Raw genomic sequence first — 21145 nt, 5'->3', positions numbered from 1 at the left:
CCCAGGAAACTACAGACCAGTTAGTTTAACTTCTGTGCCAGGGAAGATAATGGAGCAAGTAATTAAGGAAATCATCTGCAAACCCTTGGAAGGTGGTAAGGTGATAGGGAATAGTCAGCATGGATTTGTAAAGAACAAATCGTGTCAAACCAATCTGATAGCTTTCTTTGATACGATAACGAGTCTTGTGGATAAGGGAGAAGCTGTGGATGTGGTATACCTAGACATTAGTAAGGCATTTGATACAGTCACGCATGATATTTTTATCGATAAACGAGGCAAATACAATTTAGATGGGGCTACTATAAGGTGGGTGCATAACTGGCTGGATCACCGTACTTAGAGAGTTGTTATTAATGGTTCCCAATCCTGCTGGAAAGGTATAACAAGTGGGGTTCTGCAGGGGTCTGTTTTGGGACCGGCTCTGTCAATATCATTCATTAACGACTTAGATATTGGCATAGAAAGTATGCTTATTAAGTTTGCGGATGATACCAAACTGGGAGGGATTGCAACTGCTTTGGAGGACAGGGTCATAATTCAAAATGATCTGGACAAATTGGAGAAATGGTCTGAGGTAAACAGGATGAAGTTTAATAAAGACAAATGCAAAGTGCTCCACTTAGGAAGGAAAAATCAGTTTCACACATACAGAATGGGAAGTGACTGTCTAGGAAGGAGTACAGCAGAAAGAGATCTAGGGGTTATAGTGCACCACAAGCTAAATATGAGTCAACAGTGATGCTATTGCAAAAAAAGCAAACATGATTCTGGGATGTGTTAACAGGTGTGTTGTGAGCAAGACATGAGAAGTCATTCTTCCGCTCTACTCTGCACTGGTTAGGCCTCAGCTGGAGTATTGTGTCCAGTTCTGGGCACCGCATTTCAAGAAAGATGTGGAGAAACTGGAGAGGGTCCAGAGAAGAGCCACAAGAATGATTAAAGGTCTTGAGAACATGACCTATGAAGGAAGGCTGAAAGAACTGGGTTTGTTTAGTTTGGAAAAGAGAAGACAGAGGGGACATGATAGCAGTTTTCAGGCATCTAAAAGGGTGTCATAAGGAGGAGGGAGAAAACTTGTTCACCTTAGCCTCTAAGGATAGAACAAGAAGCAATAGCCTTAAACTGCAGCAAGGGAGGTCTAGGTTGGACATTAGGAAAAAGTTCCTAACTGTCAGGGTGGTTAAACACTGGAATAAATTGCCTAGGGAGGTTGTGGAATCTCCATCTCTGGAGATATTTAAGAGTAGGTTAGATAAATGTCTATCAGGGATGGTCTAGACAGTATTTGGTCTTGCCATGCGGGCAGGGGACTGGACTCGATGACCTCTCGAGGTCCCTTCCAGCCCTAGAATCTATGAATCTATTTGGCAGTATTTAACAGGTAATTATTAAAATACACACACTAGAACAACATAACATACATAAGAACATTAAAATGGTGTTTTTAAAAAGTTTCCATGCAGCTAGCAGACATTTCACTCTTGTGACATTTCCATTTAACCAGCTTCCTCCTTTTTGTGTAGTTTCCCTTTCTGAAGTAAAATGCTGCCATGGTGGGCTTCTTTGGTATTTTCCCCACCACGAAGATGTTACATTTAATTATATTGCAGTCACTTATTACTGAGTGGTTCAGCTATATTCACCTCTTGGACCAGATCCTGTGCTCCACTTAGGACTAAATCAAGAATTGCCTCTCCTCTTGTGGGTTCCAGACCTAGCTGCTCCAAGAAGCAGCCATTAATGGTGTCTATAAATTTTATCTCTGCATCCTGTCCTGAAGTGACATGTATCTAGTCAATATGGGGATAGTTGAAATCCTCCATCATTATATTGTTTTCTATTTTTAAAGCCTCTCTAATCTGCCTAAGCATTTCACAGTCACCAGCATCATCCTGGTCAGGTGGTCGGTACTATATTCCTATTGCTATATTCTTATTATTCAAGCATGCAATTTCTATGCAGAGAGTCTACAGTCATGTTTAATTCATTTAAGATTTTTACTAAATTTGACTCTATGCTTTCTTTCACATATAGTGCCACTCCCCCATAAGCATGACCTGGTCTGTCATTCTGATATATTTTGTGCCTGGTATCGGTGTCCCAATTGATTCATCATTTCACTAAGTTTCCGTGATGCCTATTATATCAATATCCTCATTTCATACCAAGTATCAGAGGGGTGGCCGTGTTAATCTGTATCCACAAAAACAACGTGGAGTCCGGTGGCACCTTAAAGACTAACCGATGTATTTGGGCATAAGCTTTTGTGGGTAAAAAACCCACTTCTTCAGATGCATGGAGTGAAAATTACAGATACAGGCATAAATATATATACATGAAGAGAAGGGAGTTACCTTACAAGTGGAGAACCAATGTTGAAGGCCAATTCAGTCAGGGTGGATGTGGTCCACACCCAATAATTGATGAGGAGGTGTCAATACCAAGAGAGGGAAAATTGCTTTTGTAGTGAGCCAGCCACTCCCAGTCTCGATAGGTCTCTGAAGGCTATGAGCTCCTTGCACCAAATGCACCCATACACCACCTGTCCACAAGGCAGGTAATGATACATGCTGAGCCAATGGAGCATCTTGCAAAGCAAACTCACCATATTTTACAGCAATCCAATTAACCTTCAACCATAGGCGCTGACTCAGTGGACACTCCAGGTCTGGAGCACCCATGGAAAAAATATAGTTGGTGCTCAACACCCACCAGCAGCCCCATGAGCATTAAACATTATTTACAAATATGCATAGGGCAATCCTTCCATGAAGGCATTTAATTAAAAAGCATTTTGCATATTCTTTTGGAAACTACGTTTACAAGTTTTCCCAGGACACTGGTAGTTAACTGAAAGGTATTAAAGGTAGCTTAATAGCAGCAAGACTTGAAAGAGTAAAATCTAGTGCTTAGGTTTTTATAATGTCCTTTAAAAAAAAAACCAAAACCTTGATCCCTCAGACCAACCCAGGATGTGGAGAAACACGAAAGATAAACAAACAGCCCTCTAATTGAATTCTGATAGTCCTAATCCTGAACTGGAAATGTCAGTAGCCTCTCACAAACTTGCTAACATCAAGAGTGAAGATAATGAATACTAAATTTGGCAAGCCTGACAGACTTTTTTAAACTTTAAAAACAACTTTGAAAATCCGAGCTTCGCACTGAGAGTTAACATGTCCTACAATACTATGGTGAGGAGAGCCCTACAAATGTTTACAGACATACACATATGCAGATAAATTAATATTACTATGGTTGGTGCATAAGAAATGCCTATATAGAGATAAAACTTCTTACCAAACCAACAAGGCAAATAGTTATCAATGAAGTGAGAAGAGGAAGCACACCGTAAGTGTTTAATTTTTGTAAAATATATCACTAGAAAATTGCAAATGATTGGATACTTATGTTTGAATAAAGGCACAATCCAAAAGCTGGAAATAACATGGCTACTGAAACAACTGAAGTGCAATTTTACTTCTTTGCACTTTTTTCCAAGTACATAAATGAAAGCTAAGTTAAAAAAAATCAGTCATCTTAAAATACATTATTTTTCATATTTACAAAACTCCACTAAAGTCTGAGATTCAATTAATAATTTGAAGCAAAGTTTTAAATTTGACTTTCAGTGCATGTGTTTTAAGTGTTCCCAGGCTCAAAGAATGCCAAATTCTATTTTATGTCATATTATTACAAGAGGAGAAAAGCGACAGGAACAATGGTATAAACAAAGGGTGAAATCCTGGCCCTAGTGAAGTCAATGGCAAAACTCCCATAAGGATACATATTTGAATGGTGTGAAATAGTCTGAATATAAATTCAAACTTCTAATTGTAAATGGAAGCCTGTGCCACACAATCATGTTTTTTACGTCCATAGAAATTGACAGAAAAATCAACAGAAAAATAAGGATCATAGGACAAGACAATAAAAAACAAAAAGAAGTCTTGCAGTTTGAAGATCGTATCTTAGTTTGCTTCTTTAGTTACATCTTTAGTTTATACATTCAGATCCTGCATTGTTACTTTGATTTGGGAACACATGCCTATATGCAGTCATGACATTAATTTATTTTTGTCATTTATTTTCCTTGCCAAATTGAACTCAGATATGATATGTGGTTTACAATGAAGACCTTGCTGTTATCTAGTTTTCTATCTGGGTTCAACATAACACAAAGCAGGCAAGTAATTTGCCTACAGGTCATATAGTCCATTATCCCATAAGTAGGAAATTACCCCATAACACAATATAATCCAATAGGGAAGAAATTTGTTCTTGAACCATTAGGAAAAATCATTACAGAATATGCAGATCTATCTATCTTACGTGTAAATGTACACAAACATATGGTAATTACATAGTTTTCAGTTTACTAATTAAGTCCTTGATGCTTTGCCCAATTTAAGGCCATGTTGGCAATTTAACAAGAGCACCAAGGTCTGAATAAAAATGTACATAAATTGGGGAGATTGCAGATGCCCTCATCTTTTATACAGTTGTGTGCCTATAATCCTCAACATGCCATGGTCCACTTTTGAGTCTTTCTGCTTGGACGAAGATGGCACATTGTATTCTGGGACTGGAGTTTCCACAGGCTGAACCTTCATGTTAAAACTGAGGGAAACTCCATTGCTGAATGATGCACTTTGTCCTTGTTGTTCAAGGATATTAAAAATCAGCAGCGGACGACCATATATAAATGTCAGGTACCACCCATTTTCCTTCTGAATCCTTCAATCCCTTTGAATGTAACCAAATGATGTCATGACAAATAAAAAATAACAATACTTTCACACTTTGTTTCCTAAACTTCAAAACAATTTTCTTACAAATACAATATATAATCCATAGACTTATGTATTTCTGCTTGTTCCACCACTGCTTACACCATCAAGTCACTTTATTGTTAAGTTCTGATCACAGGTACCCGAGATGAGCACGTCATGCTGGAGGAGTTGGCAATCTCTTTACTATTTCAGTAGTTATCCTTAGATAGGCTTTGGCCTGTAAAAACAAAAACATATTGATCACCTTTTGTTTTCTATATGAAAGCATAAGAAATATAAAAACTTCTGTTCATTCTATGTTCTTGCACACACATTCAGAGTAGTATTTCAATTTCAATGTTGCCTTTTTGTTAAGTTTTAATTATTATTATTTTATTTAAAGTGTTAGTAAGTATCAAGGAAAAATCAACTCCAAATATAGTCAGTTATTTTTTAAATTCCAATCCAAAACTCAGCTGAGCAATCGGCCCTGTCCAGCAGGCAGTGCTTGTGTTCTTCCAGGAAAAACTTAGTTTATTGTGAAGGACCCTTTCGTCCCTGACAGAAAATGTTATTCCTCAAGTTCCACTGTCCTGCCAAGTTGGTTGAGGTGCTGCATACACAATTTCAAACTTCAGACAAAAAACAAATAAAATACTAAAAAGCCAAGTGAATTACATCATTACACACTGGGGTGCACCAAGGAGAATATTACATAGAGTCAACAGGGATTAAAAATGAAAATACCTTTTAAAAGACCATTTCCCCAAGAGATTCATGTGGATGTCCAAAGGGACCAAATGCCAAGTGATTAAGGACCACCCCAGTAAAGGTCAATCACACACCAACCTATGGTATGATGGTGGAGTCCCTAACAAGGTAGATGCTGTCAAAACATGGACGCTCACCAAAATAAAATTCAAGGAGACGGTCTTATTATATATACCAAGGTCCTTTTCCATTAACAACTTTAAAAGCCAACAGAGCCAGGTTCATTATCAAACTGATCATAGATTCATAGACTAAGTCCAGAAAGGACCAGTACTCTGACAGACCATAGAGTTGGACCCAGTAATCCCTGTATAAAGCTCAATAATTGGTGTCTGAACTACGGCATATCTTTTAGAAAAGCATTCAGTCTTGGTTTAAAGATTTCAAACAATGGAGAACCTACCAGAGGCCTTGGTAAATTGTTCCAGTGATTTTACCTTCACTGTTAAACCCGCAACATGCTTCCCGTACCTGGAGGCTACTCTCACCCCTCCATCCTTCTTTCTGCCATTCCCAGCCCCACCACTGTGATATCAGGTGCACCTCTTGTTATCTAAGTGTTCACATATCCATAGAACTGGCCCTCAAGTTTTGGGTACATAAGGAATGCGGGATCAAGGCCTTTATAAATAGTACACAAGGCGTGTATAATATAATCACAATTGACCAAATGAAGGGCCCCAGTGTTACAAAGACAAAGGCACATGATTAACTTTAATCATGTGAGCAATCCCACTGAAGTCAATAGGACTACTTACGAGAGGAAAGTGACTCACTTACCTAAGTCTTTGCGTGGTCAGCCTCAAGTGCAGTAGCAGTATGCTGACATTGCCAAGACTTGTTTAAAATAAGAACTACCAGGATGAACAACAGTATTTCCTATTCTGCAGTTTAGCTTGGAGGCAGCTTTTTTTTTTTCTTTTGAAAGCAATTTAGAACATTAATATTGCCTATGAGAGAGGTCCAAAAATACAATTCTAATCATATAATTATAGTTAGCATTTTTTCAGAAGACTAGCACCATTAATGTGTCTTTCATATTTCCTCCATATGCCTATTCTATAATGATAGTTTCTGTGGGTACTGGATAATGTAACTAAATGAAACAGTAGCAGACTTCTCTACAACCATTAATCTACCAATTTGTGCACTTATAAAGCAGTGCCAAATCAAGGTAACAAATAGCTAACTGAAGAAACTCTACAAGAGATTCTAAAGAATTTAGTTCTGTTTAATCATTCCTACCATACAGGAAATAAGTCTTGTGCTAGGAGTTACTTAACATTCTTCAACACATTTGTAGAATACAATTCTACACCAGTGGGATAAGCTTGTCTTATTTGTACAGTTATGTCGTTTTGAAAAAGGCAAGCTATTTTTAAAAACAGAATCCCAAATTATTAGATACAATTCTGTTTACCATTTAGTACTATACATGCTTCAAAAATTCTTACTTTTCTATATAAAGTATTAAGTTCTTTAATAAGAGAATGATTTAGGGTAATTTCATTATCAGCAAAACCAGCCACAACTCACTTTTATAGTCCCCAAAATATAGTACAGAAGAAAAGTATGGAGACAGCACAGTTATGATGCATTGTTTTGCATATAATTATGATGTAACCCCACAAAAAATGTTTTAAGAAATAATTTTCCACAATGTAGTTACAAGCAAGTCTGACATCACTGAGTGAAACAGAATGAAATGAAAATGTATAAAAAGCTTCTGTTCACAATTCACTAAGTAGTACAAACAGGAGGTGTGTCTTGGAGTTAGTTCTTTAAGTTAGACATAAGCCATCAGAATTATAAAGTCCCATTCCTATACCACAACAGTCAAGCCTTCACTTTTCAATAAAATTCCCATCAAAGATAAGCGGCAATCCTGCTCCCCTTTACCCACAATATGCATATAAAACCCGATGCACTGTAGAAACGATGTTTCTACTTCCAGAGCAGGAGGAGTGAGGAGACAGGCCACGGTGTCCCAATAAAGGTGGACTATACATCCCTTTGCAGGCTGTGGTGACTAAAATTTCAAGGCCTTGAAACCCAATTCATTTTTGAAACTGGGTTTTTCAGACCCTGGTCAAGGTAAAAAAGGAAAAGATCTTCCCACACTCGGGATTTTCACTTGCCATTTTTTTAAAAAACAAAAACAGCTACCCAGATAGTTTATGCAACCAAAGCAAGAATGTGTCCAAGAGCAGGGATTTTTCTAGAGAGCATTTTCCTCTTTTTCCACAAGGAGGGGCTGGCTCATAGAGGCAGCTATCTTTGACTTGTCTGAACACAATTTTCTGATGGGGAGAAGTGCCTAATCCAGGGGTGGGCAAACTTTTTGGCCTGAGGGCCACATCGAATAGAAATTGTATGGAGGGCCATGAATGCTCACAAAATTGGGGTTGGGGTGCGGGAGGAGGTGAGGGCTCTGGGGTGGGGCTTGGGATGAGGAGCTTGGGGTGTAGGAGGGTGCTCTGGGCTGGGAGGGGGATCAGGGCTGGGGCAGGAGTGCAGGAGGGGTGCGGGTTCTGGCTGGGGGTGCAGGCTCTGGGGTGGGGCTGGGGATGAGAGGTTTGGGGTGCAGGAGGGTGCTCCGTGCTGGGATCAAGGGGTTTGGAGAGTGGGAGGGGGATCAGGGCTGGGGCGTGGTGAGAGCCGCGTGGTGTGGCACCGACCCAGCGCCCGGGCTGGAGTGCCAGAGCGGGGCCAAGCTGCGTGGTCCGGCACAACCCTGCGCCCCAGCCAGAGTGGAGCCGAGCCGCGTGGTATGGCTCGCGGGCCAGCTTAAAATGGCCCACGGGCCATAATTTGGCCACCCCTGGCCTAATCCAACCATCTGGCCCAACCATATTTCTGTGCAGCTTCTACACTTATTATGTGCAGCTGTGGTCTTCCCTCTGCTAAGGGAGAGTATATCAATCCTCTCCCTGCTAACCATGTGAATGAGACTGTGAAGAGAAGACATTTTTCAATTCCTATATACAATTAATAGGAGTCTGGGTAACAAGCAAGAAGAACTGGGAATTCTTACTGATGAGAAGAAATTTGATATATCTGGCATTACTGAAATTCGGTGGGATGACTGGTGTGATTGGAATGTTAAAATCACAGGTTATAACTGTTCAGGAAGGACAGAGTAAGCAAGAAGGGTGTGTGGGGGTGGGGGTTTGGCACTCTACATTAACACTATTACCTGTTTTAGAGTTAGTGATAACTCAGAGGCACAGGATTGTTAATGCATACAGATCAATGTGCAAACTAATAAAGCCCAAGAGGATGTATGGTTGGAGGCCTGTTACCGATCACTGAATCAAATCAGAGAACAGGATGAGTTATTCCTTAAACACATGTCTGCAACGTGTAGAAAATAAAACTGTGTTGTGATGCAAGTCTTCAGTTTAGGAGATACATGCTAGAGGTCTCGGAGTTTCTAAAAATGATATGATAATTTTCTAACATAAAAGATATTGCACCCAACACAAGATAATTCTATTTTGGGCCTCATTGTGATGAATAAAGATGAATTAATCACTGAACTGGAAGCTGGTGGTTGCCTTGGGACCAGAGATCATGATCTGATTACATTAAATATAGGCAAAACGGGGGCAAACCCAACTAGTAGTAGATTTATTTGGTGCTTCAAAGGGGTTAATTTCTGAAAGCTAATAAAAATTATGAGTGAAAATGCTTGGGAGCACAAATTTAGACAGAAAAGTGATGAAAACTGGGAGTGATTCCACATTCAAGAAAACTTTGGCCAAAAGCCCATCCTGATACAGTGGTTAAGTGAAGGCAGCAATTAGAAATAAAAAAGCAATACCTAACAAATGGAAAATGGGAGAAATAAATAGGAGCTGATATAAATCAGAAGATATGAAGTGCAGAATACTGATAAGGGAAGCTAAAGACATGAGGGAAAAGTCCATGGCTGGTGGCACCACGGAAAAGAGAGAGCTTTTTACATATAATAACAATAACAACAACAGAAATCCTAGCAATGGTGCAGACCCATTCCTAAATGGAGATGGTAAAAATGATGATAATTATGCAGAAATGACAGAAGCATTCAATAAATATTTCATTTTTGTATCTGAAAGAAGCAGGATGATGTACTCATATCAGATGAAGATAATGAAATACTTTCCAGTCCATAGTAACTGAGGAGGATGTTTGAAGTATTTAGCTACCAGCTTCTAACAATTATAGGTCTGTCAGTCTGACATTGACGGATAAATAAAGAAATTGATATGGGACTCAACTAGAGCTTTCAAGCAATTAAAAAAATTAATCACGATTAAATGCGCGATTTAAAAAAAGTAATCGCAATTAATCGCAATGTTAAACAATAATAGAATAGTATTTATTTAAATATTTTTGGATGTTTTCTACATTTTCAAATATATTGATTTCAATTACAACACAGAATACAGTGTACAGTGCTCACTTTATATTTATTTTTTATTACAAATATTTGCACTGTAAAAAAGAAATAGTCTTTTTCAATCCACCTAGTACAAGTACTGTAGTACAATCTCTTTATCATGAAAGTTGAACATACAAAAGTAGAATTATGTACAAAAAAACCTGCATTCAAAAATAAAAATGTAAAACTTTAGAGCCTACAAGTCCACTCAGTCCTACTTCTTGTTCAGTCAACTGCTCAGACAAATAAGTTTGTTTACATTTGCAGAAGATAATGCCTTACAAAAAGGCTACATCTATTACATCTTCACAGTTACCTTTATCAACCAAACTTGTAAGCTCATCAAAACAAGATAGTTTGATAGGGTCCGTTTTCCATAAATCCATGTTATTGGCATTAATTCTATTATCCACCTTTAATTCTTTATTAATTGAGTCTAGGGCTGTCTAGTAATCGCAATTAACTCATGCGATTAACTCTGTTAATGTTATGTTAACCACATAACATTCTGATTAAAAAATTGGCACTATACAATATCCACAGAACACACACTGAATGGATTAAGAACTGGCTAACAGATCTTAAAAATTAGTTGTCAGTGGGGAATCAGTATTGAATGGAGGTGTTTCTAGTGGAGTCTCACAGGATTGGTACTATTCAACATTTTCATCAATGATCTGGAAGTAAATATAAAATTACTGCTGATAAAATTTGTGGATGACACAGATTGGAAGTGTGGTAAATAATGATGAGGACATGGCAGCCATATAGTATAAATGGGGCCCATTCAAACAAAATACAGCCAAATGCAAATTTATATATCTAGGAACCAGGAATGCAGGCCATACCCTCAGAATGGTAGACTGTACATTGAAAAGCAGCGACTCTGAAAAGTATTTAGGGGTCATAATGAATAAGCTACTCAACATGAGCTTCCAGTGTGATGCTGTGCCAAAAAAGGTTAATGTGATGCTTAGATGTATAAACAAGAGAGAAGTGAGTAAGAGCAGGCAGGTGATTTTATCTCTACAGATGCCACTGGTGGAATACTGCATCCAATTCTGGGCTCCGCATTTTTAAAAGGATGCTGGGAAACTGGAGAGGGCGAAGAGAAGGGCCACAACAATGATTCGAAGGCTAAAGAAAATGGATTACAGTGACAGACTCAACGAGCTCAACTGGTTTAGTTTTTGAGAGACGTAAAGAGATTAAACTGTTCAACTTCTCAAAAAGCAGCATGAGAGGTGACTTGATTACAGTTTATAAGTACCTTCATTGGGAGAAAATACCAGGTACTGAAGTGCTCTTTAATCTAGCAGAGAAGGGCACAACAAGAACAAGTGGCTGGAAGCTGACACCAGACAAATTCAAATTACAAATCAAGCCCAAGTTCTGCACAGTGAGAGGGATTAAGCACTGGGGAAAACTACCAATGGAAGCAGTCTATTCTGTATCCCTTGATGTCTTCAAATCAAGCCTGCATGCCTTTCTGAAAGATATGCTTTAGCCAAACTCAAATTATCCTTAAGTCAAACAAAAGGTATTGGACTAAATTACTGTGGTAAGTGGGTGAAATGTAATGTCCTGTGATATAAAGAAGGTCAGACTAGATGACCTAATGGTTCCTTCTGACCTTAAACTACACAAATCTATGACTCAAAGGACAGGGTATATACATTTTATCACTGTGAATAATGTGTGATGTGTGTAAAAAGGCACTAGACTTTGAAGTGTATGTACACATCCCAGTGTGCCTTTGGCCCCTTTAAAACTGGGAATGATAGACACATGGCACATGACAATAAGCATGTGACCTACAGGAAGCCAGACATAAGGCTTCCTGCCTCTTACACAGGGGCAGGCAGCAGATGGGAGAGATTCAAGATTAAGGAAGCTCCAGTGTGGAACTCTTCATAGCAGTCAGTAAAGGGCTATTAGGAGAAGTATGTGCCCTCCCCACTTCCCACCTGGGCAAAGCAGGAAAGGTCTGGTACGTAGCGTTTTGTTTTATTTTGAGCTTTTTTTCATCTTCAGTTTATTAATAAACCAACCCCGAGGAAAGGGATGTGGATCTAAACTCTAACATTTCGGCTTTATTTGAGCTGCCCCAGCTGATGCAATCTGCCCACTGATTTACACAGTGGCCAGAGAGTTGTGCAGAACACAGATCCAGAGCTCATAACCCTGTCTAGGGATAGCATGGAACACTATGCTTCCCCATCCCTAGATGTAGCAGCCATTGCTTGGCCGTGTGTGTCCAGGTCTTATGAGAAGATAACCCTTCACCATACACACAACTTAGTTCCTGTGGACTGAACCAGGATTTGGGCAGTAAACATCAATATACACATACCAATGAATGGAACATAAAACTGTAGGTCACTTTTTAACAACACATTTCAGTTTTAAAAGATTTCAGAAATGCAATATTAAATTTTCTACTTCAAGGTTACAGAATAGTTTAATTAGGTGATTTGACCTAGACTTGTTTCCTCCGAAGTGATTAAAAAGTGAAATCTTTATCTTGGTGAGAAATTCAGTTGTTTATCCAAAGCTAATAAAATGGCAGTAACACAAACAACATATGTGAAAGATCTAAACAGGATCTCAAATTATCAATGCTCCCTTCATTACACAAACTCAACTCTACATATATTGAACTTTTTCTCCTATTCATGATCTTTTTAATGTGCCATCTGTAGACTTGAATAATACTGCTGAGTTCAGTTGTTTATTCTCTCATTACTAAGCAACAGAATATGGCTTGCAACCAAAATAGAAGTTTTTTTTCTTTCGGGGTGGAAAGGGCATGGAGAGAGGAAGAGGATTTTGAGTTTGTATCCATACTCACAGCCACTTTCCTATTAATACAAAATGATTCATCTTTAGAGATTATAGTTTTTCCTTTGTTATTTGGAGGCTCTCTAATAGGAATTAGTTTATAGTCCATCATTCTGGAAGCAAGCACTTCATCTGTGGAAATTTAAAAAAAATAGACAATCTCAAATTTATCAATAACTTACTGGACAGTTATCTGGAGGTCAAAAACTCTTTAATCTCTCCTCATATGGGACCCGTTCCAACCCCCTAATCATTTTAGTTGCCCTTTTCTGAACCTTTTCTAGTGCCAGTATATCTTTTTTTAGATGAGGAGACCACATCTGTACGCAGTATTCGAGATGTGGGCGTACCATCGATTTATATAAGGGCAATAATATATTCTCCGTCTTATTCTCTATCCCCTTTTTAATGATCCCTAACATCCTGTTTGCTTTTTTGACCGCCTCTGCACACTGCGTATATAACGACTAGCCCTCTTTGTGGAGAGAGGTACAGATAAATGGCAACAAAGTTCCTCAATCAGCAGAAGCAGAGTGTATGGAAAAGTGTGGAGGGTTTCCTTCAGGAAAAGGAGTGAAATTTCCTGCATATCTTTGAGTTGTGTGCAAATGAAAGACACACACAAGGATCGATTTAAACAGCAGGCTGCAACTCTACTAACTTAACAAAGGAGAGGGGCACTATCGACCCACCCTCTCTCACATATTAGGCATTTAATTGGGTCCAGTGCAGAGTTACTGGACTCCCACCATATACTCATGCTAGACCCTCTTCAGTTGGGGGGGAGGGATAGCTCAGTGGTTTGAGCATTGGCCTCCTAAACCCAGGGTTGTGAGTTCAATCCTTGAGGGGGCCACTTGGTCCTGCTAGTGAAGGCAGGGGGCTGGACTCGATCTTTCAAGGTCCCTTCCAGTTGTAGGAGATGGGATATCTCCATTAATTAATTAATTTATTTATTTACCCATAGGACTCAATTCACTTCCAATCCTCAAGCCCTCCCTCATACAATGAAGAGAATGCCAAAGGAGACCTTGTTCTGCAAAGACTTCAGGTCTCACCTTCTCCTTACAGGCAAAAGGTCCAAGGTCTCATTTACCTCTGGGAGCTGTCTTTTTTTTTTTTTTAGCCTGTATCTGCACTGGCACATTAGGGGTGCCAGTAATTAGTGTGGTCACACCTTCATCCCAGTCGGTTATGTATTTCATGCCTAATCCAATTCCTAAAATCTCCAAGCCAAATGCCAGACCCTCTGTCCAACAAGGGCACTCCATCATATCTAAGAAGTTCAGGCACATGATACCAGATGTCCCTGTGTGTGATCACTGAGCCACCCCATGTCCAAATATGACTTTGGCAACATCACAGTTCATGCTCTTCCAAGCCCTATCCCCATGGGCTGGTTTGACCACTCCTTGCCATACTCACCTTGCAAACATTTCTGAGCAAATTCATCTCATGCTCTGTCAGTCTACTCCATCCCATGCCCCTCTGAATCCTAATTCACAAATTTACCCCAAGGCAGGTCCCCAGATCATTTCCCCCATAGCTGAGTAATCAGGATATTAGATGGATGTAGTTCACCCATCTACGAGTGTAGAAGAGGCATGAGCTGACCTGACAACATGCCCCTTCTCCCAAACCATTGCAGGTGGATAGCCTCACACCTGAAGCTCAGCTGCAACACATGCCAACCTGACTGCCTGCTTGTAGGTCGTATTTCAATCCGATTTACTTGCCTGCACTCTCTCAGAGTCGAAAACCCTCCAATGCTGTGGAGAGCACTGCACCCATCCTAAAGGAATGAATGCCAAAATTTGCCAGATTGGGATCCAAATGGGCTAATGCCTCCCCCATTACCGCAGCAAATGGTATCTAGTCAGTAGATACCAACGCCGTGTATAGAGGGCCTTGCTCCTGAATCCACATGACTATCACAAACTCTTTTACTGGACATACCTGTTCATACAAGCAATCTCTTAGCTCTTCTATGGCCCCTTTTCTGGATTGATAGGGTTGTAAATACCTTAATTTTCAAGGGCACTGCTCCTTGTTTAAGTTGCACATCTACCAATTCTAGGGCACTCCTGGAGCTGGCAAACTAGGGCGCCTAGTGGTTGGGGGTGCCTAAAAGCCCGCTCAGGCGAGGAGGTGGAGTGGAGATGAGCTGGGGCGGGGGGCCCGGGGAGGGCCGCCCGCAGTAACGGGGGCGGGGCGCACTCTGCCTCCTCCGCTGAGCACACAGCCCGGCTCTAAGTCTCCTCCAATGGCGCCGCAAGCCTGGGAGGGGAGGAGAATTAGAGCGGTGCCGGCATGCTCAGCGGAGAAGGCAGAGCCGAGGTGAGCTGGGGCGGGCTCCCCAGGCGGGGTTAGCTGCCGCGGGGGGAAGTCTTCCCAGGCGGGGTTAGCTGCAGTGGAGGTGGGTTCCCCAGGAGGGATTAGCTTCCGCAGGGGCGGGTCTCCCCGGGCGGGGTTAGCTGCAGAGGGGGGGTAGCGGCGGCGGGCTCCCTGGGTGGGGGGTTGAGTTAGCTGCCACGGGGGGGCGGGGTTAACTGGGTGGGGGGGAGGGGGTGCAAGGTGGAAGTTTCACCTAGGTCGTGAAACTTCCTTGCACCGGCCCGAGCACACCCTCACTAGCCGTGAAGGCACTGAAAACAGTAATGACAAATGCAGCTTTAAACAGAACCACATGCACCCCAATGTAGGTAAAGCTTCCAATCACCAAAACAAATTCTGTATGGCTATGGGGTGCCTGAAACATACTCTGCATCCCTCTCCTCAGGACCATCCCTCCTAAAGCTTTTTTAGTAAGAATTTTCTATGTGTTAGTAAATCCTGCCAGCGTGCAAGAAAATGACAGGCCAGCAATGCTACTGAGAGTTGGCGGAAATTTTTGAATGAATAGTTTATTCATTAAAAAATAAAGTTTTGATCTATTTGCGAATTTGATCTAATTAGTTTTGATTGGGAAAACCTTTATCCAGGTCAGCAAAACTGTCAGTCCATATCCACCTGCCCCTTTATAACCTTTCGCCCAGTGGTTAGGGTACTTGCCGGGGATGTGGCAGACCTAGGTTTGAATCCCCACTAGATATCCCTCCATCCAGGTGAGCATCCCTAGCCACCAAGCTATCAGCTGATCTGGGGTGGGTTGCTCTCAGTCTCTTGTGTTGAAGCTGTTCCACTACATATAAATAGAAATATTCATTGGTCCAAAGAGTGAGTGAGCGAGAACTCCATAGCCTGGGAGGTAGATCTGGATTCAAATCCCTCCAGTGAATCAGGCAGAGAAGATTTGAATCCACATCTCCTACGTTCCAGGTGAGTGCCTTAATCACCAGGCTATAGAGTTGTTCTCACTCACTCTCTCTTTGGCTCAATGAATATTTATTTACACACAGTGGAACAGCTTCAACAAGACAGACTGAGAGTGACACACCCCAAAATAAACGAGGAGTCCTTGTGGTAACTTAGAGACTAACAAATTTATTTGCGCATAAGCTAAAACCCACTTCATCAGATGCATGCAGTGGAAAATACAGTAGGAAGATATATATATACACAGAGAACATGAAAAAATGGGTGTTGCCATACTAACTAGAATTAGAGTAATCAATTAAGGTGGGCTATTATCAGCAGGAGAAAAAAAACTTGTAGTGATAATCAGGATGGCCAATTTCCCAAAATAGTCTATAGCCTGGTGGTTAGGATGCTCACCTATGAGGGGGCAATATCTAGTGGGGATTCAAACCTAGGTCTACCACATCCCAGGCAAGTGCCCTAAGAGTGGGCCTACAGTTATAAAGGGACATGGATGGATGGATGGACACGCACTCCCTTTCCTACTTTGTTATGTGGAAAAAGAGTTTTGTCATTTTCAGAATCTTCTGAATATTTCTTGATTTTTTGGTTTGCTGGCCAAGCCAAAAAAATCAGTTATATGCCCAGCTCTAAAGGTGACTCAATATAGCAGATGATGCCAATCTACAATGCACCAAAGACACAGCATAATTCACCACCTGAAACTCAGGGATGGACTAAACATATGGAAGGCTTCCTTAATGCTAATCTACAAACTCAACGAAACTAGCCTTGTAAACCCTCAATGTCCTTGGGGCAATGGAATTTTCCACCAATCTTAAAGCTGTCAGAAGCCATGGTTCCACAAACTGTGAGGCATCACCTGTGGGTCTTGGCTGGCTAACAGCACTAGGTTCTGTAATCTGTCAGCCTGAAACTGAGACAGAGCATGGACAATCCCATTATCAACACCAGAAACATGTACTACACAGAAAATATGTTAAACAAACGGCAGTGCAATACATATGCCCTTACCAGCCATGTTACTTCGTTGACTCTGAATTAATGTGAATCTCTGCCTGTTTGTCACACCAAAAACAAAACCATTTATTTCTAAATTCCTCAGTTCAAACAGTGACAGCCACCAATATCAGAAAAAACTTAATAGAAGTAATCTCTTATACTATGCTCTGCCCACTCCTCAGGCCGCCTCTATGCACATCAATTCCCTTGGTAATGAACTCCAAAAACAATTTTCCCAGAGGTGTCAGACAGTCCCTGTAACTCCGATCCTAGCATCCAATTGGATCATTTAACTGATAACCCATTGAACTGCTATAAGAATGCTTCCCCTAATCCAAATCTGCCCTTCCTTCTTTTGGTCATCCTGACAAAGCGATGAGGCTTCTTGGCTCCAGAAGTGACAGCCACCACGTGGGCACAAAAGACCCTAGTCAAGGCCACTGCCTTACATGCAAAATTTAAATGCCCCAATAGTTACTTATACTTGTTTTAGAGAGGCTTTCGTAGAACTTTTGATTGTCCTTATCAACACCTTTACATTACCTAAGCTGTCTCTGGGTATCCATGAACTTGAACCCGATTCAGTTCTCAAGTATGTTAATTGTGCTGGGCCTTCTGCCTTTTCTGAAGCCAGTGGGACCCCAAGCACTCTGTCATCTCCAGAAATGCTCTAAGCAGGCAGCTGTGCTCTACTGATCATATTTCCTGCCAAGAGGAAGTAATTGAAATAGTGAACTGCCTCACGTGCAAGCTCGTTTCCCTCACATCTGACCATTCCAATGTTATGCTAAACCTTTCAAAGGCTGAACATGGTGTGGAGCATTGGCATGGCCATGTCAAAACAGTAATATTCCTCAAACTGAAGACTGAACAAGTTACTATTTTTGCAATGAACAGGGAGTAATGTTGCATTTTGCAACCTGTATCCTTATGCTGCATTCTTTAACCATGGCTACTGCTGCATCAGATGAGGACTATCAAAGTGAACATAATTGAGGGTCAATACTGTCTTTAAGGGAAGCTTTTGAAGGTAAGATAAATGGTTGATAGTCCTGTATTATCCATTAGCTTTTTTAGGCACCACACCCAGGAGGAGAGCTGTAGCTCTCCACAGGTAATTTCAAAAAAGGAACAACTATTCTTTCTACCTGATGTTTTCCCAAACTATTTGTTCTAGTTCTTTAATAGATTATAAATGTTCAGGCCACACATGCAACCTTGCCCCCTCATATGTAGGCTTAGCAGAATTTTTTATAATTTTGATAATATTGATATTTATTTTTAAGAAGTTTTTTCCAATTCTTATCTATTTAAATTTTCACAGTTGTGGGAAATTACCCGGGGGGGGGTGTTAAACAATAATTGTTTAATTACAGTAAATGTTGAGATTCAAAAAGTTGAAGCTTTAAAACACAAACTGTCAACATCATATATCAAAATATACAAAGTAAATATTCTTAAATCAAACTCTAATATGTTCCAAAGCAGTATTTTTCTCACTTTGTCTATTTGTAAATGTCAATTTTTGATAGAAATACTTTTTAATCGGTTTGTGTGTGTACTATGTAACAGACGTTTACTAACATTTATCGATACAAATCTAATCCTTCCAAGCCTACTCACAAGGGATCTGAAACCCTACCAGATGTCCCTTGCATATATATGCCCCATCTGTCCTGTTAGGATAATCCCATAGTAGGGTCCTTAGCACCTCTAATTTAACTGGAGATTGGTCTGAAAGGGATCGAGGGTAGTGACAGCAACCACCTAATCAGCTTGCCGAACTTGTCTTACCCATCCTATATACCAGGAGCTGGGGAGTTGGTAAATGGCCTTCCTTAGGGTAGCTCCCCTGAAGGCTTCTAGGAGTCTCCTTTAGGAGCTACAGAGCCCTCCCTCCTGTCTGCTCTCTCCCAGAACTGCCTACCAACTGCTGAGAACTTCCTCTTTTTAAGACCTTATTCCATCTTTAACGTGATTGGCAGGGCTGAAGGGGAGGGCCAGCCTTGCCCACAGCCTCTCTTTAACCCCTTCGTCACTGGTGTGGGGATTATGTACCTTTTATTCTAGTCTTAACAGAACCTAAAAGGTGACAGTTAAACTCAGCACACTGGTTTCTGAGGACTCAGTCATTCTCCCTATAGCTCACTGTTTTATTCAGCTATGTATTATTTCAGCCCTATAACTCTATTTCATTTATAAATATTCACTAAGGAAAGCGGAACAGATTTTTTTAATATTTCTAAATTTAAGGACAAGAGTGGAGCTAATTTCAACAGTGCAATGCATATTGTCCTCTATCTGAAAAATATGTGGTTTTTCATGCATGAACAGCCACAATTTTAGTTTATTTGAGAAACATGATGATGGATGTCATATATTAAAGATTAGAAGATTAGAATCTGACCTCATCGAACCTCTCTAACCATCGTTTATGTGCTGTGAATTTTATATTTTTTAAAGTAAGAAATAAGAGAGAGACATTAAAGTTCTCTCTCATTAAATGAGAAGGGGGGGCGACAGGCAATTTTAAATTGCACAGAGATTAGTGACTTTTTACTTTTTCTTTGTGAGGGGAAGTGATTACACTGCTCTACAGCCAAAATGCTTCTGAAATAAATGTAGTCAAACTTTACTAATTCTGGGTCACTGAGAACGAAAACGATGCTTAAAATTGTTGATTGGCTCTAGTTTTCAAGATATGCTATTGGGTCAGTATATACGATCCTTGACTTGGGAATGGTGGAGGATAAGTGAGTTATAAAGGGGAAGGGATCTCAAATTAAACCAGAAATGACTAAAATACATCTTTGACTGGATCAATGAATAAATCTATGACTGGGTTTGGACAGTACTTGCTTTTTAGGCAAAACAATGAATGATGCAATCTGAAGCTGGTATTGCGTCATACATGATATGAATTGCATCATGTTATTCCTAGAAGTCATGGATGATGCAATCCTAACGAAGATTACATCACTCTGCTGAACAAATTGCCCTATATCAGCTCTAGAAATCATACAGTGTCGTGCTCTCTTATTTGTCAGTGTTTGATTTTGCAAAGGGACACGTTTCTGTTTAGCCAAAGTGAGCAGAGATGCCTCGTACTTGTGTGAACAGTGCAGATAACTTCTGCTATGTTTGTGGTGAAGTGACTTTTGCATCACAAAAGCGCAGTATAACCACTGTGGTTAAGAAAGCCTATCACTTTTATTTTGGCTGCAAAATTGGAGATCAGGACAAGAGGTGGGCCCCACACATATGCTGCAACACTTGTGCAACAAATCTTCGCCAGTGGTTGAACAGGAAAAGGAAATCTAGGCCTTCTGCAGTGCCAATGATTTGGAGAGAGCCTACAGATCATACCAGCAATTGTTACTTCTGCATGGTGCCTCCAGTTGGGAAAGGTGTGTCAAAGAAGAAAAAGTGGACTGTGCATTATCCAAACATTCCATCAGCTATACGCCCAGTACCCCACGGAGAAGGACTGCCGGTTCCTGATGCACCAGAATCATTCTCACTTGAGTCAGACGAGGAAGAGGAAGAGGATGAAACTTCTGGTCCTGAACCATCAATGTCACAGGACCCACATTTTCTCCCATCCTCCTCCTCTGAACCACACCTCATAACACAAGGTGAACTGAATGACCTTGTCAAGGATTTGGAACTACCCAAGAGTAAGGCGGAGCTGTTGGGCTCCAGACTACAGCAGTGGAATCTCCTGGCAGGTGATGTTAGGGTTTCCATGTTCCGTGACCGTCAAAAGGATCTTGTCCCATTCTTCTTCATGGAAGGTGATCTTGTAGCCTGCAACAACATCCATGGTGTGATGGCAGCCCTCAACATCGTTCACGATCCAGATGAGTGGAGACTGTTCATTGATTCATCCAAGACGAGTCTTAAAGCTGTTTTACTGCATAATGGCAATGTTTTGCCATCAATTCCAGTTGGTCATGCAGTCCATATGAAGGAAACCTATGACAACATGAAACAACTTTTGAGGTGCATAAAC

General features: G+C 40.6%; 1 protein-coding gene across 4 annotated transcripts in view; it reads right to left on the bottom strand.

The window, feature by feature from the left end:
* Positions 1 to 3389: 3389 nt before the first annotated feature.
* Positions 3390 to 21145, bottom strand: part of NUBPL (nucleotide binding protein like) — a 151866-nt gene continuing 134110 nt past the window's right edge. For all 4 annotated transcript variants that reach the window (XM_024196031.3, XM_029911527.1, XM_024196034.3 and 1 more), the window contains one exon: positions 3390 to 5013. In XM_024196031.3, coding sequence (XP_024051799.2) covers positions 4951 to 5013 — 63 coding nt within the window. In that variant the 3' untranslated portion in view covers positions 3390 to 4950. The remainder of the gene's footprint in view (positions 5014 to 21145) is intronic.

This window comes from Terrapene carolina, unplaced genomic scaffold (assembly GCF_002925995.2).
Source record: "Terrapene carolina triunguis isolate 2854851 unplaced genomic scaffold, T_m_triunguis-2.0 Scaffold96, whole genome shotgun sequence".
In the NCBI taxonomy this organism is placed as follows: domain Eukaryota; kingdom Metazoa; phylum Chordata; order Testudines; family Emydidae; genus Terrapene; species Terrapene triunguis.
The sequence above is the reverse complement of the archived record's forward strand: the minus strand, read 5'-3'. Positions and strand labels throughout refer to the sequence as shown.